The sequence below is a fragment of the Tiliqua scincoides genome, chromosome 3 (genome assembly GCF_035046505.1).
Source record: "Tiliqua scincoides isolate rTilSci1 chromosome 3, rTilSci1.hap2, whole genome shotgun sequence".
NCBI classification, from domain to species: domain Eukaryota; kingdom Metazoa; phylum Chordata; class Lepidosauria; order Squamata; family Scincidae; genus Tiliqua; species Tiliqua scincoides.
The window spans coordinates 146,753,351-146,776,948 of record NC_089823.1 but is presented as its reverse complement, the minus strand read 5'-3'; the positions used below and the strand labels follow the sequence as shown (position 1 = coordinate 146,776,948).

General features: G+C 43.6%; 1 protein-coding gene across 2 annotated transcripts in view; it reads right to left on the bottom strand.

Moving 5' to 3' along the window:
* PHYHIPL (phytanoyl-CoA 2-hydroxylase interacting protein like) overlaps positions 1–23,598 on the bottom strand; it is a 190,167-nt gene that overhangs the window by 2,315 nt on the left and 164,254 nt on the right. For both annotated transcript variants that reach the window (XM_066619165.1, XM_066619163.1), the window contains exons 2-4: positions 11,287–11,483; positions 3,928–4,102; positions 2,915–3,032 (exon numbers count right to left, since the gene is read on the bottom strand). In XM_066619165.1, coding sequence (XP_066475262.1) covers positions 2,915–3,032; positions 3,928–4,102; positions 11,287–11,451 — 458 coding nt within the window. In that variant the 5' untranslated portion in view covers positions 11,452–11,483. The remainder of the gene's footprint in view (positions 1–2,914; positions 3,033–3,927; positions 4,103–11,286; positions 11,484–23,598) is intronic.

Below are 23,598 nucleotides of genomic sequence, written 5' to 3'. Positions count from 1 at the left end.
CCAATACCTGCACTTACCTCCCCCTTCCCATTAAACAACAGCTTACCTTCTTCACTATTTCATTTCTCCTTAGGATTTCAGCTTTGATATTCTAAAACCTGTCCCATTAATTTGAACCTTTCCTTGAACACACAATTATTAAAATAAAGCAAAATCAAAGTTATGAGTGTACAGAATGAAATTAGACAGAGCTCAAGGCACATTTAGAGAAGAAATGTGTTAATCTACTCAATACTAAATAACTAAGAAAAAAAACACTGGTGGAGAAACAGCTTCTTTAAATATAAAGTCTGCCATGATTTCCTACATAAAAGCTATTCTCTCCACCTACAGTAGGTGCTGGCCACTATCTAGCTAAGTATACAAGTCCAGTTTCAGTGCCTTTATCCACAAGTGGAACTAGGTTCTGCAGCCAATTCCCATAGGTTAAACAAAATATGGGATTTCAACAAGAATTCAGCTTATTTGTGGAAGGTGCACATAAATACCCTACTTATAGCTTCTCGGTGGCCAATAGGGCCTTTGATTAGTTCAGGATGAGCAGGATTTGAAATTTGCTTTGCTACTGCAAATCTCAACATACTTATCTGTTACAATCTGTCATTCAGGTTAAGGAGATCAGCAAGTAATTTATATAATCAACTTACTAGTCTGGAAACTACAGTCATAAAATCAGGGTGTCCACAATTCCAACCTTGTGGCAAAGGAGTCCAACAAATCCACTCTGAAGAGCCAGCCAGCACAGGCATAAGGGGGGGAAAAATCAATACCATACCAACTCTCTGAAGGACTACCACTGGCAAAAGAGTCTCTCCCAATTCCTGATGAAAAGCAGCAGCTGTGGCCAAAGGCCCGAGCTACATGCCGTCCCAGGTTAAAATCCCAGATTCACTATGAATTCATTGGATGGCCTGACAGACACACTTTTATCTCAGGTAAAGAGCCTTGACTAACATTAGTGAGGAGGAGAACGGAAGGGCACCTCATTCCCTGCTTTCATGAGAAAGGTAACAAATGTGCTCAAACATGAATTTTGTAATTATGTGTAATCACAGAGCCTATGAACATGTATTTCCTTGCTACTGCAAATCTCAATGTAACTTACAGTCTGTCATTTAAGCTAAGGAGATCAGCTCGAATTCTGATTCTGTATTAGCGCAAATTCATCTCTTATTACACTTGTCTCTCACTTCGCTCCTTCCCTTCATCTATCCATCCCCACACTGTCAACTGAAATGAAGATTGGACGCTCCTCAGGGCAAAGTCCTGCCTTTTTTGTTACGTAATTTTGCAAAACACCCAAAAATAAAGCACCACCACTAACAACTATGTGAATGTGGGATCTCTTCTTCAGAACAGAACCTGCTTCTCAGCCACACATTCTATGACTTTTTGTAACTGGAGAACAGCCAACAGAATGTGACACATCAACAGCTTGTAAACAAAGCTAATGAGCTGCATAAGAGTGGAAGGCTGGATGTCCAATGAGAATTCCTGACATTTCTAGTTATATGTCAGCTTGGTACCATGCTTTCAAATGTAGTCACAAGGTGGGCTTTAGATGATGTTTATCCTTTTAAGACTTCCACCTGTTATTTTCAAAAATAAGATTCCAAGGAGGAAAAGGCTTCAAACAGAGATTATGCAGTTGTAGATGAGCTAAATGCCAAATGCTAGAGATAAATACCTGGTAAAGGCCACCATCACAAAACAAGGCAGCCATTTTTTCCAGCAGCAGCACAGTGACATCCAGTGGCCAGTTAAGCTAATTATAGGCCAGTATTTCCTACAGAACTGGCATTATTGCTAAGCAGCTCTGCATTTCTTCCGTTTTGAAACAGGTTGATTCAAGCACATGCTAATTATATGTCCAAGCAAAATAATAAAACAGTCCGTTGTTCAAGCTAAAGAGATTATATAAATTGTCTGCACATACTTATCTACTCGCTGAACTGAGATCTGCAGGCATAAAATTGTACGTGCAGTCAGGTACACATCAGAATGAGGACATAGTCTATCCACAAGGCATTGCTTTAAATGGGATGCACATTTTGATGTACATTTAAAAGTGTATTTCCACTGATATTCTCATGCAAAGAAGTGGCTGTTAAGCTCTTGTCTATTCGCAACAGCAGCTGGATCCAAGCCAGTTACTTTGTGTCAGAGATGGAGTCAGAAATGTATGCGTACAGCAGAGGGCGCTGTTGTGTCGATGTTTCTACTTTCTAATCAGACTGACAAGTATTGTCTCTGGGCTCAGTCCAGTTGTAAATGCACAGGATGCCCCAAGTTATTACCTAACTGTCTGGGAAGCAAAGGAGACTGGAGTTGGCTCCTTTGCACAGCCTTAAATGTTTGACGGATGCTCTCAAAGAGGCTGTCAAAGATTGCTGTGAGAGCTACCCACACTCCCAGCCCCAGCTGTCATATGCAGCAAACAAGGCCCAGGGACTGCACATTTGAATGCGGGAAATGATGGAAAGAAACCTGGAAAAGCTCAATATCAGAACCAGACCCTAGGCATTTGCCTCTGTACTGGGCACAATCCAATTACCACAATCCATCAACACAACAAAAACAATTTAATCTTCTCCGCAATGAAGCCCAATGAAGGACAAGTTATGAATGCATGTCATTTTCCTATTGTGATTTTTTAAAATCATGTTTTATTACAGTTCTATTTTATTAAGCAGTTATTCAATCCTGAGCTTTTGGGACAGTAAGTATTACTAATCAATGTAAAAAAATTATCTGGTTATTACTAATTACCCTTGTTGCATATAATTATAAAAGGAAAGCCAATGCCAATAAATAAACAGACTGCCACAAAGTTATTTGCAGGCTTATTTCTTATACACTTCATAGAGAAGATAGTGTGGATAGAGGAGACTTGGAAAGATGCTGGCTGTCTTACCTGATATAATCGAAGTACTCCTTGTGCTGATTCCGATAAAAGACTGAAAATTTAAGCATGCGTCCTGCAATCACTTCTGCTTTTTCCAAAAGCTGTGTTAAGTGAACCTTCGAATAATCTGTGAACACAAAACATCCTGCTAGTGAGAAGCAAGGCACCATTATTCCCAAGGTTCATGTGGTAAAGCTATTCACTTCAAGTGAGACAAAGGTCCACCGGCACTCTGACCTGGATGTTATTGAGGAAGCCCTCCAAAGCCAGACAACATCCCTCTCTCTGTCATTGACACTCGAATGTGAAAGAAGCTTGCTTTGCCTCTCAGTTCCCCTCTACATTACAGTGTGCATGCAACACTAATCAGGGACTCCCCTCACACGTTATATAGAAAGAACTCCAGGTTTGCTACTGAGTTGACACACAATAGGGAATCACTAGGCTCTCTGAAAACACATTCTTCATACAGGTTCCCTTGTTCAATAACTGTTTGTCACAGTCATGCTTAAAAAAAATAAAAATAAGGTGTAATCTTAAGAAAGAAAAGAAACAATGTACAAAAGGTACCCTCCCTCTGACACTATTTAGAGCTCCCTCCACTAATACCTCACTAACACAATGGAGACCAGTCCCTGAATCTTCATGGGAAGTGTTTTAGTAGGAATGTGCAGCAACATCCATTGTGCAATTACTTCTGTTACTGGCTGTGGAAGAAGTGCTTAACTGAACTGTAGGAAAATCTGTTAATATTAAGGTAATTTGTAATATTGGGGGGAGCCTCCACCCCAAATGGCAGTGTTATTGGAGGCCGGGGGAACAGTGGTAAATTGGATCGTTGTGCTCTATGGTTAATCCTGTTAAGACAATCTTTCTGATTTTCCCTCCCCCACACGTGTGATGAAACATCTTAAAAGTAGTGGCCTCGAACTGTTGATGCAGACAGCAACCAATTCACTATACATGGCACATTTGCTTCTTTCCCATGAGGCTGAGGGAGGTCTTTATTCCAGAGTGCTTACCTGCTGTACAAAACTCTATGATTTCGCTCCACTCTGAAACCATGTAATCACCATCAACTTGCTTTGATGCAGTCTGTACGGCTACCGTGTACTCGGTTCTTGGGCTCAGGAACCAATGTCCACGGACAGTCATAGGCAAGGGAACAGCTTTTGCCACTAGTTTCGTGGGTACATCCTAATTTGGCAGAAAGGGGAAAACACAAATTATTTTTTAAGCGCCAACACAACTAGGTGCTGTACAATAGTTCAAAATTAAACAACGTCCTGCTTGCAGGCTTACAGGTGAAACGAATGGATGATAAGTTCCACAGACACTCAAGACAACTACATAAATCCTTTCTTTTACTCTTTCTGGCCTTTCCTGCTTGCCTCTCTCAAATTAATCACCCCAATAAGATAGAATTGATGGGTTAACATGAGCTAAAACAAAGCATTCACCTAATAATCTCTCCCCCTTCCAATAAAGTTGGAATAACAGAAAGACAGATTGGCGTTATCTGCTATGTGAAAGCCCAGCACAGAGATCATAGAGATTAATTTGTATGTTGAACACACACACACACACACACACACACACACGTTAGGAGGAAACAGTACAGTTACAAATAGGAACGTGTACAAGGTCCTACTGTTGTCTACACCAGAGCCCTGACTTTTGAGCAAAAATGTAGCCGAATATGACTCAAGCAATTTGATTCTGGGCATGACTTTCCTAATGCCCATAAGAGCCTTAATTGCAGTATGTGGCCAATGGAGCCAAATGCATTAGCTTTAGTGAGCACAAAGTGAAGTCCTAATGAGTTTATGGTGCATGATAAGCTGTACAGTATTATTACTGCAAAAATCTAAGATGTCAACGCTAGGGAATAAAATAAGCATTTCAGGAATAATTAATGGAACAAATAAAGTTTTCTAGGAAGGCAAGAGCAGCAATATGAGATGCAACATTAGGACATCTAAGATCCAGTGAAAAAGAAACACTGTTTATCCTCTCCCAATCATAAAACAATGCCCAGCTTACACAGGAAGCAAACCATATGATAAAGCTGTCGCTGAACTGCACTAGCTATAGGGATCACATGTTTAAATGCTCCCCCATGAAATCTCTACACATAGAAAGCAAGCAGGCCTGCTTGTAGCATAACCAAGAAAAGGGGGGTAAGTACCCACCTGACAGGAGAAAGGGGGGAAGGGTCTTCTAAACAAATGCTGAGAAAGGAGTGAATTGTGGCGTATAGTATTTTACTTGGCCCAATGTGTTCTGGCTGTGCCTTCCACAAGGGTACAAATTTCTGCCCTCTTCAAGGACAAAACAAGTTTTCTTGCATGAAATAGGCTTGTGAGCATGTGGCCATTCCTCTCCCAGCGGTTGCTCTGGTCTGGTGCCTCCCTTGTGACTTTTTTTTTTAAGACTGTAAATGCTGTTTGGAGTAGGGAACCATTTTCTCATTTGAGAACTTTGGTTGAAAAGTGACATAAAATAATCAGTATAATCAATACACTGAGGAGGAGGAGGAAGACACTCATCTGACACCTCTTCCTTATCTCTTGAAATGGCACTGCTGGAAAAAAAAAATGCTGCTTTTGCTTTCAGCCCTATTTCCCAGAGAAAGAGATTTTTCAAGTCAGTGGCTCTAATTGCTCTTGAGAAGCTTTGCACACTGCTCTCTCTCTCTCTCTCTCTCTCGCTCCCTCTCATCTTTTCCAATTCCTCCTTTGACCTCAACTCTCCACTTGCTCCATAAAGGTGCAAATATACAGCGGAGGGATTACAAAAGAGACAGACAGCTATATCTCACTTTTGTACCACCGTGGTTCTGAGGCTGATTGGCTCAGTATCTGCTGCAGAGCTCCCAAGGTCCTCACAATTTGTTCACAGTTTGCAAAGCTCAGACAGAGGAATGAGGAGCACTTTCTATAAGCAGAGATTAAAAGAATTTGGCTCGCTTAGTTCAGAAATAAAGGATGAGAAGGGATAAATAATACTGTATTAGTCCAGCAATACATCAAAGAGGAGTAACACAGCAAGAAGCGGAATTGCCTTTCCATGTAAAAGGAGGCTGTGGATACAAGTGCTAATGACTGCAAAGTGGATATGGTCAACCTTCACTAGAAACGGGGAAAAGATTGTATAATCTTGCAGTGGAATCCTATACATAAGTAAGGGTGCAATCCTGACCGGCAGATGGGCCAATGCAAGTCCCTTGCGCTGGCCCACCACTGTTGCAAGAGTGCCGTCGAGCACTTTCGTGCCAACTTAAGAGCAAGGAGGTTGGTGCATAGATGTGCGCCAGATGCTGGACCAAACCCCCACTGGGTTGGTGGAATGGTAAGTACTGGGTTGGTGGGGTGGTGCAGTTCTGAGTAGCCCCATTGGGGCTGCTGCAGCTTTACCCAAGGTAAGAGGAAGCGATTCCCCTTGCCCCAGGCTGAGGTGCTTTTGGTTCCAGCCTTGCACTGGACATGGGGCAGGCTAGCTGGCGTCCTCGTTCCAGCGCAAGTCAGTCACATCATGCTCAAAGGAGCTTTATCCCAGGTAAGCATGTACAGGACTGCATCATTGGAATAGCGATATTCTGGAATACAGTGACTGGAACCAAATTGGGAAAGGGATTAATTCATAACATATTTTACTATTTTTCTTCTGGTGTTTCAGCTGTAGCCTGCTGGGTTCAGGAGAAGATTCCCACTACATCATCATTACAACCACCACCACCTCCCCTTCTGAGCTGCAGGAACAACCCTAAGTAGAGACCAGGATGCTGAAGGGTGGCCATTTGTAACTCAATATAGCTTCTCTGAGCAAAAAATGTAAGTTTTCCTCAAATCCAAGATCCAAGCCATCTCAGTATTTGAGAGCAAGAAGGAATCCCACTCTCTATACACCTCAGTTAAATAGTCAGGAGACCATCATTCAATATACTTCCTAACATGCATCATAAGGAAAAGCTTTTGTTCCTTGGTCACCACCACCTCGGGAAACATACTGTAGATACTCACCTATATAGAGAGAAATTTCTGCCAATAAATCAAGCTTAAATCATCACTTCACCTTGTCTCTGAGGTCACTTGGTGATTGATCACTCTCCATATTATGTTTCAGCTTTTTTGCTGTGCTGGTTTTCAATCACTGGTTCATACATGAATCGATGACCAAAAACTAACTATTGGTGGGGCTTTCACAGCCAACTAGTGACCTCCCTTCCTGCCTTGCTGGCCCTGCAAATCATTCTGGAGCACCACCTGCCTTTTTCTGTCATTATTCAATTCTTTTTCAAATACCTCTAAAGGTCCTGTCGAGTGACCCTGGGGATACATGTACCCCAGGTTGGGAACCACTGTTCTACTGGTATGTTGTTTACAGTGCACTTACTCTGATAGTGTTTACAAAAAGGTGGTGAAGACCAGAATTTAAAAAGTTAAAGAATATAAATGCATCTTATGTTCTTTTACTATATTTTTAATAAATTTGAGACTGTACAGTTCTTAGGTAACACTGGTAGGTTATTTTTCAGGATCTGGTCTCAGGTAAAATCAGACAAAACTATAGTCAGACAGCCCCCAAAGTTTAACCTGACTTATTGGAGGGTCATAAAAAGTCCATGATTTTGGGCTCTCGACTTATCTGTGAGCGACTTATCTGTGAGTGTCTGTGGTACTCTGGAACCCTTATTGCAATAAAGGTAAGCTCTTGATTTGCATAGGGGTTACAATCTCAGAAATTGGCGTGCATACTGAAAATGTGTAAATTGAAACTGCTTTTCCTGTAGGAACCATGGAATTGGTATGGGTTAGGATAGTGGTTAATAGTAGAAAATGAGGAGGATCTAAAGAACCTCCTGATGAGGGTGAAGGAGGAAAGTACAAAATGTGGCTTAAAACTTAACATTTAAAAAAAACTAAGATCATGGCATCCGGTCCCATCAACCCACGGCAAATAGAAGGGGAAGAAATGGAAGTCATGACGGAGTTTATCTTCTTGGGCTCCAAGATCACTGCTGATGGACATTGCAACCAAGAAATTAAAAGACACTTGCTTCTAGGGAGGAAAGCTATAGTAAGTGTGGACAACTTAATTAAAAGCCAAAACATCACCTTGTCGACAAAGGTCCTTATAGTCAAAGCTATGGTTTTCTCAGTAGTAATGTATGGCTGTGAGAGCTGGACCATAAGAAGAGCTGAGCGCCGAAGAATAGACACTTTTGAATTATGGCGTTGGAGAAGACTTTTGAGAATCCCCTGGACTACAAGGAGACCAAATCAGTCAATCCTACAGGAAATCAACCCTGACTGTTCATTGGAAGGACAGATGGTGAAGCTGAAGCTTAAGTACTTTGGTCATCTCATGAGAAGGGAGGACTCTTTAGAAAAGACCCTGATGCTGTGAAAAATTGAAGGCAAAAGGAGAAGGGGATGGCAGAGGATGAGATGGTTAGATAGTGTCACAGATGCAATGAACATGAATTTGGACACACTCCAGAAGTTAGTGGTAGACAGGGGGGCCTGGGGTGCTGTGGTCCATGGGGTCACAAAGAGTTGGACACGACTTAACGACTGAATAACAACAACAACAAGGGCAGTGGTTCTCAACATTTTTAGAGGCCTTAGAACAGCTTTTCTCAACATTTGTCTCCCACCATACGACTCTGAATGGTCCACCTACTGGAAGTACCACTGGACGTAACTGAAAATCATGTAATCACCAATTACTTCCAGATTGGAGGGCAAGATGGAATGCAACAAACACCGGTAAGAGGTTCAAGGTGGATGGGAGGGCTTTTCTGAATATGCGAAAAGCACACACTGTAGCTCTGCCCGCCAAGCGGAGCTTCCTACCACTGCTTGTCATGTTGCATTGCTGGTCTTGCTGCAAGGTGGCAGGGGTTTGGGGGTTCCATGAGTACCACCAGACATCAGTACAAGTACCATTGGTTGAGAAATGCTGCTGTAGAGGCTGCTGCCTGACTATAAATACCAAGGGGTGTGGCTACAGTGGTGATTGGGTAGCAGTGCTCCCACCCCAAATAGCAGCTTGTTTAACCCTTGATGCACATAGCCTAATCTGCCCTGTCAGTTTTTTTGAACCACCAAAAATTAGGTCATGATCCACTGGTGGGTCTCAGACCCACAGTTTGAGAACCACTGGGGGAGCAGTCATCAAGCACAGATGGTACAAATACCGTTTGTTTAGAATTTGTAACAGAACCTCTTCCCTCCCTTGTGCTAGCTCTTGATTGTGCACATACTCTACTATGCCAGCCATTCCTCGCAACATGCTCCTCATCTATCCATCATCTTCCTCTCCTCCCTAGAACCCCTTTGCTCATGACTACGCCTATATAGGCATGGCTTATACCCAATGTGTATTACAGTCTTGTAAAGCTGTGTATGGCTAGGACTTGTGTTTCTTGGAGACTACCCCATGTAAGTCCTGTTCCTGGTTAGGAGCTTCATTTAGTACCCAGATCAAAGAGACTTTTGCTATGCAGAGTTAGAAGAACCTTGGCTAGGAGTAAGAGCTTCACAGTTATATCCTCAACTCTATGGCATGAATTTCCAGATGAGGCTTTCAGTTTTTCTCTCCTTATCTTTTGAAAGGCTTGCAAGATTTATCGCTTTCTGAAGGCCCTGGGGTAGCGTTTGTAGTCTTTTTGCACGGTAATCTCAGGGGAGGAATAAATATGTTTATATGCAGTTAGCATTCAAGCCTGATACTTTCCCATTTTTGTTAATTTGCCTTCTGAGTTAAAATGGCATAAACCCAGCTACGGAGAGCTGACGATAAGACAATTATTTCAACCTAAAATACACCCAATTCAAATAAGTCTGCCTGATTCAGGGCTTTATGGGACTCCAATGCATACATGGAGCTTTCGTGCAAGTCCAGACCAGTCCACAGTATGGGGGGAAAGGCTGGAGCTGCTGGACTAGGGCTAATAATTTTTAAAGTACATGTTTGTACATGAGCTTTGCTAAAGTCAATCAGTTCCTGATTTTATAACAGCCATTGATCTGCTTCACTTGTGCCTGTAGCACCAAGCATAGATTTTCCTGTGTCAATGCTACATGCTTTGGAACACTTGCTTATGCCAGAAGGCCTAAATTTATCTTTCATTTCTTCAAAGCACTTCACAGGGTGAATTCTCGACATCCTGCTATTAACAGCTTTTTTTTTTTTAATTCATGTTTTTTTCCTACCTGAAAGCACAAGTGATGCAAAACTGATACGAGGAATGTAACTATGCAGACAAAATCAATAATCAAATTGATGAATTTGACAATTCAGACACAACTAACTGGTCTGAGACAGCTTACAGATGCGACTTGTATAATAATAGGGAAGCCATTTTGTTTTTTCCCTTAGCGATAGCCTAGTTCCTCTGCTAGGCAAACATCCTGGACAAGGGACTTGAATCACAGTGTGTTTTAAAAATCATCACAAACGCATTAGCATCACTCACAATGGTTCATACATGTGACTCAGCTTTCCCTGATCGCCCTTCCCAGAATCCTCCCAGGAATCCCATGGAGAAACCTAGGTATCAACCAGAATTAAGCCCAAAACACCTTAGGAGGTTGTTTTCTTAACATTTCTTCCCAACGTTGCATATATGCAACAGGGATAAAATGTGTACACCTGAAGGCTGGGCAAAAATGGGTTAATAATAGAGTTGGGATGCCACCTGAATCTGATACTGTTGACTTTGCAGTGCTGCCTTCTCTATGTCACTAATCCCCCCAAACAATTTTCCCTTTCATCTCACAGGCTTAAGCAATTTCTGGCTACATAGCCAAATGCAGTTCACAAGCGATGCATTCTGTGGTTGGTTTGGCTCACCCCCCCTCCCACACACACACCCCTTCTTTTGTAGCACGTTTGTAGTTCCAGGTGGGCAGCAAACACAAGAGTCTTAACAGGTTTATAACCCGAGCCATACAGAGCAGTTAAAAATACAATTCAGCCATGGTATCAGAGTGGCATCCAGGGATCTGATTCACTACAGATGCTAGTGGATACCAGAAGTTCATATTTAGTTCCTACCCTTTTGTGGCCAAACCACATTGTTTCTTTTTTTTTCAAAGGGCTTTAAACGTAGATTCCCATAACTGCAGATTCTGAAACGGAACCCCCACAGATACCGCAATCTGACTGTATTACAGAATCTTTCCTCTGGGGCAAAGGCTTGAGCTGGGGTGCAACAAAAGTCACCTCTGCATTAAAGGTGTTCTCCAGATTTACCAACAAGCATCTCCCCAAATAATCACAAACAAAAATGCTACGGGGATCCACGAAACAAGCAAGATTTTGGAGAGTTGCCAGTACTGCTTCTCCTCCTCCTGCAAACACCACAGACATACCTTGTGCTTAAATTTGTTGGAATTCTTGTTCTCTTTCTTGTTAAGGTCAATGAAGTAGTGAGTGATACGCTCCTTGGATTTGGAATCCATGTCCCATGAAATCTTGAAGGAATCACAGGTGATGTTGCTGATTTTGATGTTGTGTGGAACTGGAAGCTCCTCCATCTCTGCAATCCCACTGTCTTGCGATTTATTCCCTACATGGACATAGATAAAAATATTGTCTAAATTAGTAAGGGAGAAAACTAGAAAAACATTGTCTCTTGTAGTTATACTGGAGCATGGAAGCGTAATACATGCCATAGTCACAGTGGAAACAAACTACAGGGACAAGCTCTATGTGGGGACTAACCTTGAAAAGTGTTTGGAAGCTTCAGCTGGTCCAGAATGCGGTAATAAAGCAGTAACCAGAGGTAAATGGTTGGGGTTGGGGAAGCTTGGGGGCATGAGAGTCCCATTCTCTACCATCTCCACTGGCTACCAGTTTGTTTCTGGGCTGAATTCAAGGTGTTGGTTTTGACCTTTAAAGGTCAGTGTTTATCAATGTTTGTCCCCTACTGTACTGGAAGTAGCTGGTGATGATGTCATAGCCAGTTACTTCCCGATTGGGAGGCCAGACACAACACAACACCAATAAGAGCTCAGGATGGAGGGAGAACTTTTTCAAGCAAGTGAAAAGCGCACACTGGAGCTCTGCCCGCCGAGCTGAGCCAAGCCAAGTCTCCTACTGCTGCTTGTTGCATTGCTGAACTTGCTGCAAGGAGACAGGGGTCTAGGGGTCCTGTGAGTACCACTGGTGGTACAAGTACCACTGGTTGAGAAGTACTGCTCTAGGTTACCTGAGGGACTGTCTTCTCCCATATAGTTTCTGCATATGGTTCTGCTCTTCATTCCCTCACAGACAGAGGTTTCAGAACCAGCTTTCAGAGCGCGATACCACAGTCTTTCGAGACTGAAGGTTGCCAGCAACATGATGACATTCCCATGCTGTTTTGGACTATTTTAACAATAGGTTGAATACCCCTTATCCAGAATTCCAAAAACTGAAATTTTCCATAACTTTTTTGAGAGCTGACATACCAGCATAGCATAGCATAAGGTATGCTGGGGCATTACCCAGCTGTGCTGGGCACTAAGCAACTGCAACTCAGAAGGCAGTGCGGGCGGTGCAGAGCTGAGCGGGCAGGCTCAGTGTGGGGGGCCTTCCAAGGGGTGACGGAAAGGGTCACTGCAGCAAATATAAGAAGATGGACAGCAAATATTCCAAAATCCCAAAAAATCCAAAACCCAAAACACTTTTGGCCTCGGGCCCTTAAGGGGTAAATCAACCGGTATTATGACTGTGTTGTAATAGTTTTAATTGTTTGTTAACTTTCTTTTTCTAGACCCACATTTTCTAGACCCACATTGTGGCTACTGTGCTGTTTCCTTGTGTAGTCTGCCAAGCAACCAGTACAGGTCCAAAAACCATGACAATGATCTGTCAAGTATTTGTCTGCAAACAATGCACATATTTTATTTTGTTGATCATGAACCTCCTTTGGGAAACCAGTAGGGGACAAAATGCGGGATAAAAATCTCTAAATAAACACAATAAAAGTATTGTGCTTTCTTCAATAAAGGCACATAAATGGGGCTGTTAATTTCACATTTCAAAATCTAAAGTGGGATCTGGGGAAGGAGACGGAGCAGAAAATGGCAGGTTGTGGTTGGAGCCTGGTACAGTATGCAGCTTTTCAGACCTTAAAGCATGGTCTACACCAGTGTTTCTCAAAGTGTGTCTTCTACCATATCACTTCACAAGGTCCATCTATTCAAAGTACCATCAGAAGTAACTGGCAACAACACCATTGCCAATTACCTGTGGGTTGGGAGACCACATGTGACCAGTAAGAGGCTCAGAAAGGACGGGAGGGCTGTTTCGAGCATGGAAAAGCATGCTTTGGAGCTCTGGCCACCCAACCGAACCTTCTACCACAGTTGCAGCATATTCCTGGTCTCGCTGTCGAGTGGCAGGTGTCAAGGGCCCTGTGAGTACCACCAGACATTACCTCAAGTACCACTGGTGGTATCCATACCAATGATTGAAAAAAACGTATCAGCAGGAGGTGAAAAGGGTGAGGTGGCAGAGAGGACTGTACCACTTCAGAGTGCACGGAAGGGGCAGAAATCACATTCTTAATGCTCCCTCATGAAAACAAACTCCCTGCAAAATAAAATTAAAAGTCCTTAGCACATCAGCGAAACAGGATCAGGCTCAGTTTGCTCTTAGTCATGCTACTTTCCTATTCTCAGGATGTTTTGCAAAAATGCAATACCTGCAATCTGACGTGGTAGGGTCCACCTGACCACCTCATTCCGGGGCAGGTATAGATGAGGACAAATTCTGACAGATCACCATCACAGTTCTTGAACCAACAGTGGCTGCCTGGCAAATCTACACAGGGAAATGGCACAGCAGCCAACAATGCAGGGTATTCATGAAGCATTGCCAACGATAGTTACAGGATTATCCACATGACTAAATGTTCATCAATGTTAGTTCAGACTTCACAGCCTGGTTCACAGTAAATCACAGAAAAAGTGGGGCTGAGCCAATGTGATTAAAAAAAACCACTATCCTGAGAGACATATGAAGTAATTAACGTCAGAGAGAATTGTTACCTATCCAGAAATGACTGCTGTGCTAATTTAATAGCTAACCTTAGCCACTAATCGTCAACTGGAAAAATATATATGGGCACTAAAATTAATCTTAGTTGTCCATTTTGAAATTGGAAATTATGAAGGTTTTAATGCTTGCAGGTGGAATGGAAATGTTTACCAATCATAGTAGTGATAGGAACAGCAGAGCTTTGACCGAACAACCCCTCCAAACCAGAACATTAGTATGCTCAAGGCAGCTAATATCAAGGCTCAAACTACACTTAGAACATTACTAGTCCTGATGGTCTTCGTTTTTCTGAGTCAATGGCAGCTGAATTCGGGTCACCCACAGATTGTGAGTGCGGTAAAAGGGTAGGAGGGCTTGAACACTGCCTGTGCCGCAGTTCTGAGCTAGCTGCCATTAACTTAGAAAAACTAACTCAATGGGGGTAGCACTTTAACAGCTCAATCCTAACCTGCCCTGGGGCAGATAGGCTGGCAGGCCTGCCCCGCATGCAGAGCAGGGCCAAAAGTGGCTCAGCCCGGGGCAAGGGGAATCGCTATGGCAATGGGGTTATTTGGATCTGCACCACATAAAGAGATGGTGCAGATCTGAGCAGCCCAGTGCTGCCCCAGGCTGCCCGGGACCAGGGACAGGATCCGGATCCTGGTCCTGCCCCCTGCTCACCAGCTGCCTGCCCATGGACCCACCCACCACCTGCCCTGAAATGCCACCCTCCCACCCTCTCTACTCACCCCCAGACCCCCACGTCAGCCTAGCCTGGCCAACGCAGGCTTGCCATTGCGCCGGCCCAACTGGGCTTGTGCTGTCATCTGAAGGCCGGTGCACATCTATGCGCCGGCCTCCATCCTCTTAAGCTGGCGCAAAAGTGCTTTACAGCACTTTCACAACAGTCTTTGGTTGGTGCAAGGGACTTGCGCCAGCCCAGGGCGCTTTCTGGATTCTGCCCTAAGTGTGTCTGTCCCCTACTGTGCAATTACAACAAACCAAAAACGTTTTGTTTCTGACAAAAACATTGAGAATCATACAACAAACAGTCACAATAATTTGATGTAGAATTAAACTACAACACTTTGTCCCTCTTGCTGCTGCTAACACAATTCAAACGCAGCTGCAATGGTGGCTCACGCAAACTGACTTCCTTAGCCTCCTCCTCTGTCCTGCACCAATAACTGCTCAGATCTTCTGCACCAAAAACAGAACAGAGTTCCCAATGGGGTGGGAAAGTACGGCTACCAATATTTGAGAGAGGAAAAGAGAAAGCTCTTCTTGCACTAGATCAGGGGTGCCCAAACCCCGGCCTGGGGGCCACTTGCCGGGGGCCTTAAGGACTCCCAACCTGGCCCACGGGAAGTGGCCAGTCTCCAATGAGCTTCTGGCCCTCTGGATACTTGCTGCAGCCAACACTAGCCCAACGCAACTGCTCTCAGCATGAAGATGACTGTACAACCTCTTGTGTGAGCTGTGGGCCGAGGGCTCCCTCCACTGCTTGCTGTTTCATGTGTGTGATGCAGTAGTGGCAGTGAAGGAAAGGCAGGCCTTGCTTGCTACAAAAAACTGTGAGATGAAGAAAACAATGCATAAGTGCTAATGGAAGACATTTTGCAATGCGCTATGAAAGTGTATTGAGGGTTGCAGTCAAGAAACATGGTGAATAATGAATTTATAGGTTGTAACATAGGAACTCTAATGAACCCCAAAAAGGTATTGAAAAGAGCTTCTGGGAAGCAAAATTTTGTTCCTTTTGATCTGGATTGAGGGGTGGGGGTCACTTTTCTTTCACTAAACCAGAAACCACCCGTCCAGACGGTCATGGAAAAGGCTTCCTACCCCACATTCTTCCATCTGTTTTGCTTGAGTCAAGCTATGTAAACACCAGCATATACATGCCATATTTGACCTTTTACGGATTCATGCATAGCCACTATTCCCCCCTCCTGTAGTTTTCTGTGATTGCTGCAGTTGTACTAGTGTAGCACTGCAGTTTCCTAAAACAGCCTGGTCAAATTCTGCAGCTCACATGAAAAAGATCAATTGTCCACTGACCCCCAGCAAGGAGTGCCAAAATTAAGCATTCCCCTGCATAGCAGCTCTCTCTTGCAGGGGTTCCTCCAGCAGGTGCTAAACTGGCAGGAATTCTGTGAGGTTTGTCAGTCTCATCCTGCATGAAAAGGAAGAGAGATGCAGACTGACAATGCAGAACAGAGGAGGCAGAGAAACCAGAAGGAGGGAGTGGCGAAAACACCCAGTTATGAAACTAGGGATGTGTGAAGGAGAAAGTGAAAGGGGGAGGAGGAAGCCAAGCGAAAACATCTGGCATTCCTGGAGAAAACTCCTAATGAATGTTGTCCTTGACCTCCAACCATATGACAGCAGCCCTGATTCCAAGAGAAAAGATCTATGCCTCCTAGAGTTGCCATTTTCTTCTTAAGAAAAGGCTTGCATTGCATTATAAGCAAAGATTTAACACTTTTTTTAAAGGAGGTACAATAAAAGGAAAGCTGCACCTGTTTAATTTCTTTATGTTGTGCAAGTGGATAAGAGCACAGTGCAATCATCACAAGGGGGGGAAAGGGGCCAAATACCATAACCAAGTACATTGGTGTGCCACAAATGGTCCTCAAGTGTGCCGTTTGGGGATTTACCAGTAAGGCCAGGGTTGCTTCCTTTAGCTTATTTGTATGTAACCGAGGAGCTTCTTGGAATCGCTAGGCCATGTTTCAGCATTATACTGAATTCCAGGAAAAACTGCTTGCGATTGAATCTGTTGAGCACTTGGACCCAACACTTATAAGCAGCAATGGCAAGCAGGGTCAACGCTAACACCCTGTGACCATCTCTATCCAAAGAGCCCTGGAGAGTTGCACAATGTTCATGACAGCAAGCAGGAGACATCTACAAACCACTGATACGATACAACAAAAGTAGGAGGAACAGGTTAGCAGCCCAGAGAACAGTCTGATGCTTCCATGTTTGACCCTGAGAACTAGCCAAGCTTCCTTGATCATCATGAACATTTGAACATTTTCTACACCGGGTCATGCTTCCAACTATAGTCCAATCCCAGGAACCAGATCACAAAAGTTCAAAACAAAAAAAAAATGACAGATTACATATGAAGAATAAAGCAAGGGTCCCAGGCTGACTCTAATGTTTTTGGTTTGTAGAATTACCCTTTCAGGATAGCAAGCATTTGAAAATCATCATTTAATTCACATAGTAGGGCTGTGCTTTTACCTCTCTCTACCATCAGGGCTAGCAACTTAATTTTCTTTTTAAAAAATTCATCCCAATTTTACCTGATACAATACTGATTTTGGAGAACTCGGTAGAACTCAGAACAGAGTTTTACCCGCAGGTGTGAACTGCTAGATGTACCCAGGAAAGACCTGCATCCATGAGACATTGCAGCTGAGCAGCAAAAAGAAAGAAGCCTAGGAGGAGGGGATATAAGCCAGGCTGTAAAATTTATTGCCAATCAGTACTACTTCCTTTATGGTTCTCGCTCCTCCCTTCTCTGGTGCTGGGTTCCCATCCCCTGCACACAGCAGCCGCTTCTTTAAAATTCTTTTTGCTTCTAAAGAATGTAAGAACTGATTTGGTTCAGACCAGCTTCAGAAGTTCACAAGCAACAAGAGGAAAAACCATCCTCCGCTGCTGTGCTACAGCCTTTCAAAGGTTTATCCTTGGTATATTTCCTTTACACTTCCCACCACCATTTCACTCCATTATTACCCCACTGTTCCATCATGACTTAAGTTCTGCTGTGCTTGAATTCTGGCAAGAAAGTAGAATTTTGACAAGCCAGGTTTATGTCCCTTTTGCAGAGGACACATTTGTGCAGAAAGGTCCCTTGGGGGCCTAGGGGCGGAGGAGTGGATCACAGACCAGCCCTCCTCCAAGGTATGACTTAATACTTAGATCCCCAAGTGAACAGGTACAGACGTTTATGGGTAGTCCACAGTATTTCTCCTCTATGGAGAACTCGTGCAAGGAAAGCGCCCTACGGGTAGACCACAGCTGCGATACAAGGACATCTGCAAGAGGGATCTGAAGGCCCTAGGAGTGGACCTCAACAAGTGGGAAACCCTGGCCTCTGAGCGGCCCGCTTGGAGGCAGGCTGTGCAACATGGCCTTTCCCAGTTTGAAGAGACACTTGGCCAACAGTCTGAGGCTAAGAGGCAAAGAAGGAAGGCCCATAGCCAGGGAGACAGACCACGGACAGACTGCACTTGCTCCCAGTGTGGAAGGGATTGTCACTCCCGAATCGGCCTTTTCAGCCACACTAGACGCTGTTCCAGAACCACCTTTCAGAGTGCGATACCATAGTCTTTCGAGACTGAAGGTTGCCAACTTGAATTTTTGTAAATCAAAAAAAGTAAAACCTGAAGAAAGAAGGATTCCAACATTAGCAGTGCCGCCCTAGTAAGTAGTTCTAGTAATTCAGAACCCCAGAGAAATTCAGCAGGGGTGAGTTCCGTAATCATCCCTAATGTTCAGCTACAATCAATAGGCCTATTTCTGGTTCAAAGACAAATGTAAATAATTAGCTTATACAACACTCAATGACTTTCAGAGCTGAATGTTCCAATGGACTTGATAAAAAAGCTTTATGTATGAGGCGACAGAAGGGTTCTATCTTACAGAGTTCGGTTTCAATGAGGGACAAGATAATTCTCAGGGTGATACTCAGGGGAGGGCAGAATTGCAGGGGCTGGGCTAACAGGAACATGTGCATGTCATTGGACAGGGTCAGGGTTTACACACATGCATGTTCCTGTAAAACTTCTCAAATGTTAATTTCCATGGGGAGACAATCGCTTCAACAGGGCAAGGGATAAATTGTCTCTCTTGCTTGCTTCTCGTCACTGTTTGGAAACGAACAGGGGACATAAAACTTTCCTCCAATAAAAAGTCACAAGCTTTTCTTCACACGGAAGACTATCCAAAGCCCTGCTCAGTTATTGGCCCCAATGTAGAGATGAATGTTAGGTGAGGTGGTGGTGGTGGTGATGGGAACAGGAGTGCATTAGCAAGCAGTGCCCACCACATTTGGCGGCTGCTACACAGGCACATTGAGCAAATGTTGATCTTAAGGCTGAACTTTGCCATGCCCAAAACAACAAACAGAAAAAAAGCAGCAGTACCCTCACACCAAGTGCTCAGAAAGTGCTCAGAAAGATTATTTTGACCCTGCACGTTTTTTATTTAAATGAAAGCACAATGGTTGCCATATGTTACTGTCTAGTGTAGGAAGTTAGAACTTTGATAAATTTCGTAACATTCCCCAGGGATGTTGGGAGTGGCAAGCCTCTACATTTAAGGTAAGCATATGCTTCTCTGTCTTAAAATAATCAAGGTTACTCATTTAACAAATGCGCGCACGCACACACACCATGTTTGTTCCATATTTGTACCTAAGTTTTTTGCTTCTCATTTTCCCCTTATTTGGCTTGCCTGTGGCATACACTTTGCAAGGCTCTGTACAGGTTTGTAAATAGTCACTAGTTTCCGGCAAGAAAGAATCCCCTCCACATGATCAGGCCATAGTTGACTAACAAAGGAATGCGTAAAGGGGTGAACTGGTAGAAGTTTGAGAACTACTATTGCTGATTTCCAAAACTTGATCTCAGTTACATAAGGAAGACCTGCAGATTCACAAACTCTCTGGCCACCACTGATTTAATCAGGTTGACAAAAGAGCAACCACACAGAAAGCAAGCCAGGGAATAAACCTAACCTGAAACCTCTTAGAGGGGCCATAGAGGGTCCTGTGACCAAGTGATGTTAAAGGACTTCCTTGCCAACCTCCTGTAGTTCCCTACTTTGGCCAGAGCTGGTTGGTGGCACAGTGGCCAAATCCCTTCAGATCTCAAGTTCAGGATTTGCTGTAGGGCCAACTCCTGAACAATCTCCAGACCAACTTCTAGTACAGTGTTTCTCAAGCTGTGGGTCAGGACCCACTTAGGTGGGTTGCAAGTCAATTTCAGGTGGGTCCCCATTCATTTCAATATTTTATTTTTAATATATTAGACTTGATGCTACCATGGCATGTGACTGCATTTAGGGAAATGTGACAGATCTGTACTTTTAACAGGCTACTATGTAAATGCTTTTAACAATGATAGTAAATGAGACTTGCTCTTGGGTAACTGTGGGTAGGATTGCAGCCTAAATCCTAAAAGTTTTCCTGCTTGACGATGTCACTTCCACTCATGTTATCACTTCTGGTGGATCCCAACAGATTCTCATTCTACAAAGTGGGTCCTGGTGCTCAAAGGGTGATAACCACTGTCCTAGGAAGTTTGCTGCAGGTGATGCTTCCTGCCAGAAGAGTCTAGGAAAATGCCACAAATATAGAAATATTTTTAGGTGGTGTGCACTAATGTTAAGCATGTCACCAGAAATAACCTTAAGTCATGCAAATGTATGCCTGGTGGGGAGCACAACATAACCCAAACCCCACAGATTTTGATGTAGCAGGTCTGAGCCAACATTAGCAATGAAAGCTGTGAACAATTGTTCCTCTCACCACCCTGCTGAATGCCTGATTCACAAATGGCTAATTAAGTTATTATCCATATGAGCAGCAACTTAATAATTTTTTTTAAAGCCTCAGCTGGTGAACACAATGCTATTTCATGTTGTGCTAGCAAACTCCTACTCTTCATTACTGCCTTCTTTCCAGAACAAGCATCCCAAGGCAGGCAAAATTATTTTAATTGCAAAATGAACAACCTTTTCAAAGGGCACATGTCATGTAGCCGATTGCCTGCTCACACTCCTGTTTTCAACCAATACTATTCCTCATCATTCTCTGTCTCCATATTTAACTGAAGATACTGTACTCATTTCCATGAAAGTGACCTTTCCCATGTACAAAAGTACTTCCACTCTCTTATTTCTAATTTACAAGAGTGATCTCTTAAGGATGTATGGAAGTTATGGTGTGTCCACATGGAGGTCCTGAAGACAGAACAAAGGAGGATGATTTGTGTCTTTCAAAAGTTGCTATTTTTGCATTCCAGAGTAAATGAAAAATATAATCAAGATATAAGCTCATAATTTACCTGCAAGATGTGCTTGCTATCTAGCTCACCAATCTGTTTTCAACAGTTACCAAATGAATATTTTGGGAATGTTCACAAGCAGAGGATGAAGGCAATGCCCTTTTTGTTTATCACATAATACCAGAACCAGGGGACATCCACTAAAATTGAGTGTTGGGCGGGTTAGGACAGACAAAAGAAAATATTTCTTTACTCAGCATGTGGTCGGTCTGTGGAACTCCTTGCCGCAGGATGTGCTGCTGGCGTCTAGCCTAGACGCCTTTAAAAGGGGATTGGACAAGTTTCTGGAGGAAAAATCCATTATGGGGTACAAGCCATGATGTGTATGCGCAACCTCCTGATTTTAGAAATGGGCTATGTCAGAATGCCAGATGCAAGGGAGGGCACCAGGATGAGGTCTCTTGTTATCTGGTGTGCTCCCTGGGGCATTTGGTGGGCCGCTGTGAGATACAGGAAGCTGGACTAGATGGGTCTATGGCCTGATCCAGTGGGGCTGTTCTTATGTTCTTATATCTGCAGTATATAATTCTCAGATATCTGACTATCCACAGTCAGAAACAGCATATATCTAGCTATCATGGCCCAGTGGCCTATCTCTTGATGGATTAAATATCCACAGAGAATAAACCTAAGATTGTCTAAGATAATAAGGATATGGGAGACATTCCTCAGTTTACCCTGGTATTCAAGGAATCTGTCAACAAGGAGTGTTGCAATGACACTTGCTTCAACAGATTGTTACATGGGTAAGACTCAGGGGATATGGATTATTAAGCTGTTCTTTAGAAGGTGTGTAGCCCACACATTGATGGCTGTTCTGTCAGTGACTGTGTCAGTATATAGAACTCAGAATTCACTTAAACCATGAAGAGGATTGTTTCTAGGCACTTTCTTTCCACATTGTGGGACCAGGCATTCCTCTAGTTTACAGGGGGGACAGCAGGCTATAAAGCAAGTATCAGATGTGTGACAACTGTGAAGAGACACCACAATGAGTTCATTTTAAGGCCAGTGCTGTGGTAGTAAAGACACCAAAGAAACCTTTTTCTCCAACATCAGAAGCCCATCATGAGCCCATGCAGTGCTATTCAACAGGACCATTTCTGTAGCGAGCTTTGAAGGCCTTTTCCCTTTCCACTGTCGGAACAGAGACTACAACTGAAGCAGAAAATAATCCAGAGGTTCCATGATACATTCTTCTCAAAGCTGCACAGAGCAGTTAGTTATTGTTACCCAAGAGAAAAATTAGAGTGCTTGAAGAAATCTGACCTACCAAGTGTGCTCTTAAACTTTATCCCTTACTGGTTGATTAGAGCTACAGCTATACCAAGATGTTTTTTTTTTTTCTTATTTCAATATTGACTTTAGAAGTACTACATGTGACATAGCTGAACAAGTTGCCAAAAAGAGATATTCACCAAATGTGTGATTTGTTTGATAGCCCTTGGTTTCCCCGGCTTCTCAGGATCACTTCCCCCTTCTTCACACTAACACTCCTTGGCTCCATTTGCCAACTGATTCAATGACAGTGTGGGCAATGATGATCCATGTGATTCACAGGCAGACCAATCCTATTGGGCTGCCCCACTGGCAGAACAAGTGTTCTGCCAATGTAAACTGCCTTATGGCAGTCACAAAAAACATTCCAGCAGCACACAGAGTCATGTGCTGTCAGAGTGGCAGCGGGGAGGGCAGAGCCTCCTCGTGCATGCTCGCAGACGAGAGAAGGCCCATCAACACAGGTAGGATGGCAGAGAAGGTGGGATGGGACTGGGGGAGGGCAGCAGGCAGAAAAGGGAATGGGCAGATCGGGTCCATGACAGAGATGGATTTGGCAGCAGTGGTGCATGCCAAATCCTAACCCCCTTCCCAGGCTCAAACTACCTTCATGGGTCAACACCAACTTGCACCAGTGATATTACTGGCACAGCTCTGAGCTGACTCACTGGGCCAGCAGGGGCTTATCCCAAGAGAAGGGAACAAATCTTCCCTTGCCCCAAGGAGGTGTCCCAACACCAAAACACCCCCACGGGATTCAGAGGGCGCTTGCTACACTAGCGTTGCTGCACCACTGCATGGGGGGATAGATAGATAGGTTTGGGTTGTCAATGCCACATACAGCACCATGAGTTGAGTTACACAGCACATAAAAGAGACTAAGGGAGAAGTAGAAGGAAAATAGCACCAATGAAAACCGAAACAAACACTACCTGAATAAGTGCCAAAACTATCACAACCATCCCAAAACCTATAGAAAGCCCCTTTCATCAATGCAGCTACATGGTCTCTTAAAAGTACAGGTACCCTCTTCTGATAAACTTCCTCATGCAAGTAGGCTGGTGCCTGTCTTTAGGTTTCCAATACAACTCTTTAATTATAGAATATTTGTTTGCTCAAATGGATCACTTCTTAACCTGTATACACTGGCTGCCTGAGTGATGGATGTCCACATTATAGTCAGCTACTTTGGTGTTTTTGCTTAGGTGCAGTCCGTTCTTTGTGGTGCTTTCACACAGGTGCAATAGCCAGCTCTTGCCAGTCCAGTGCTATCTTGAGGTACGTCTGGTGAGACTT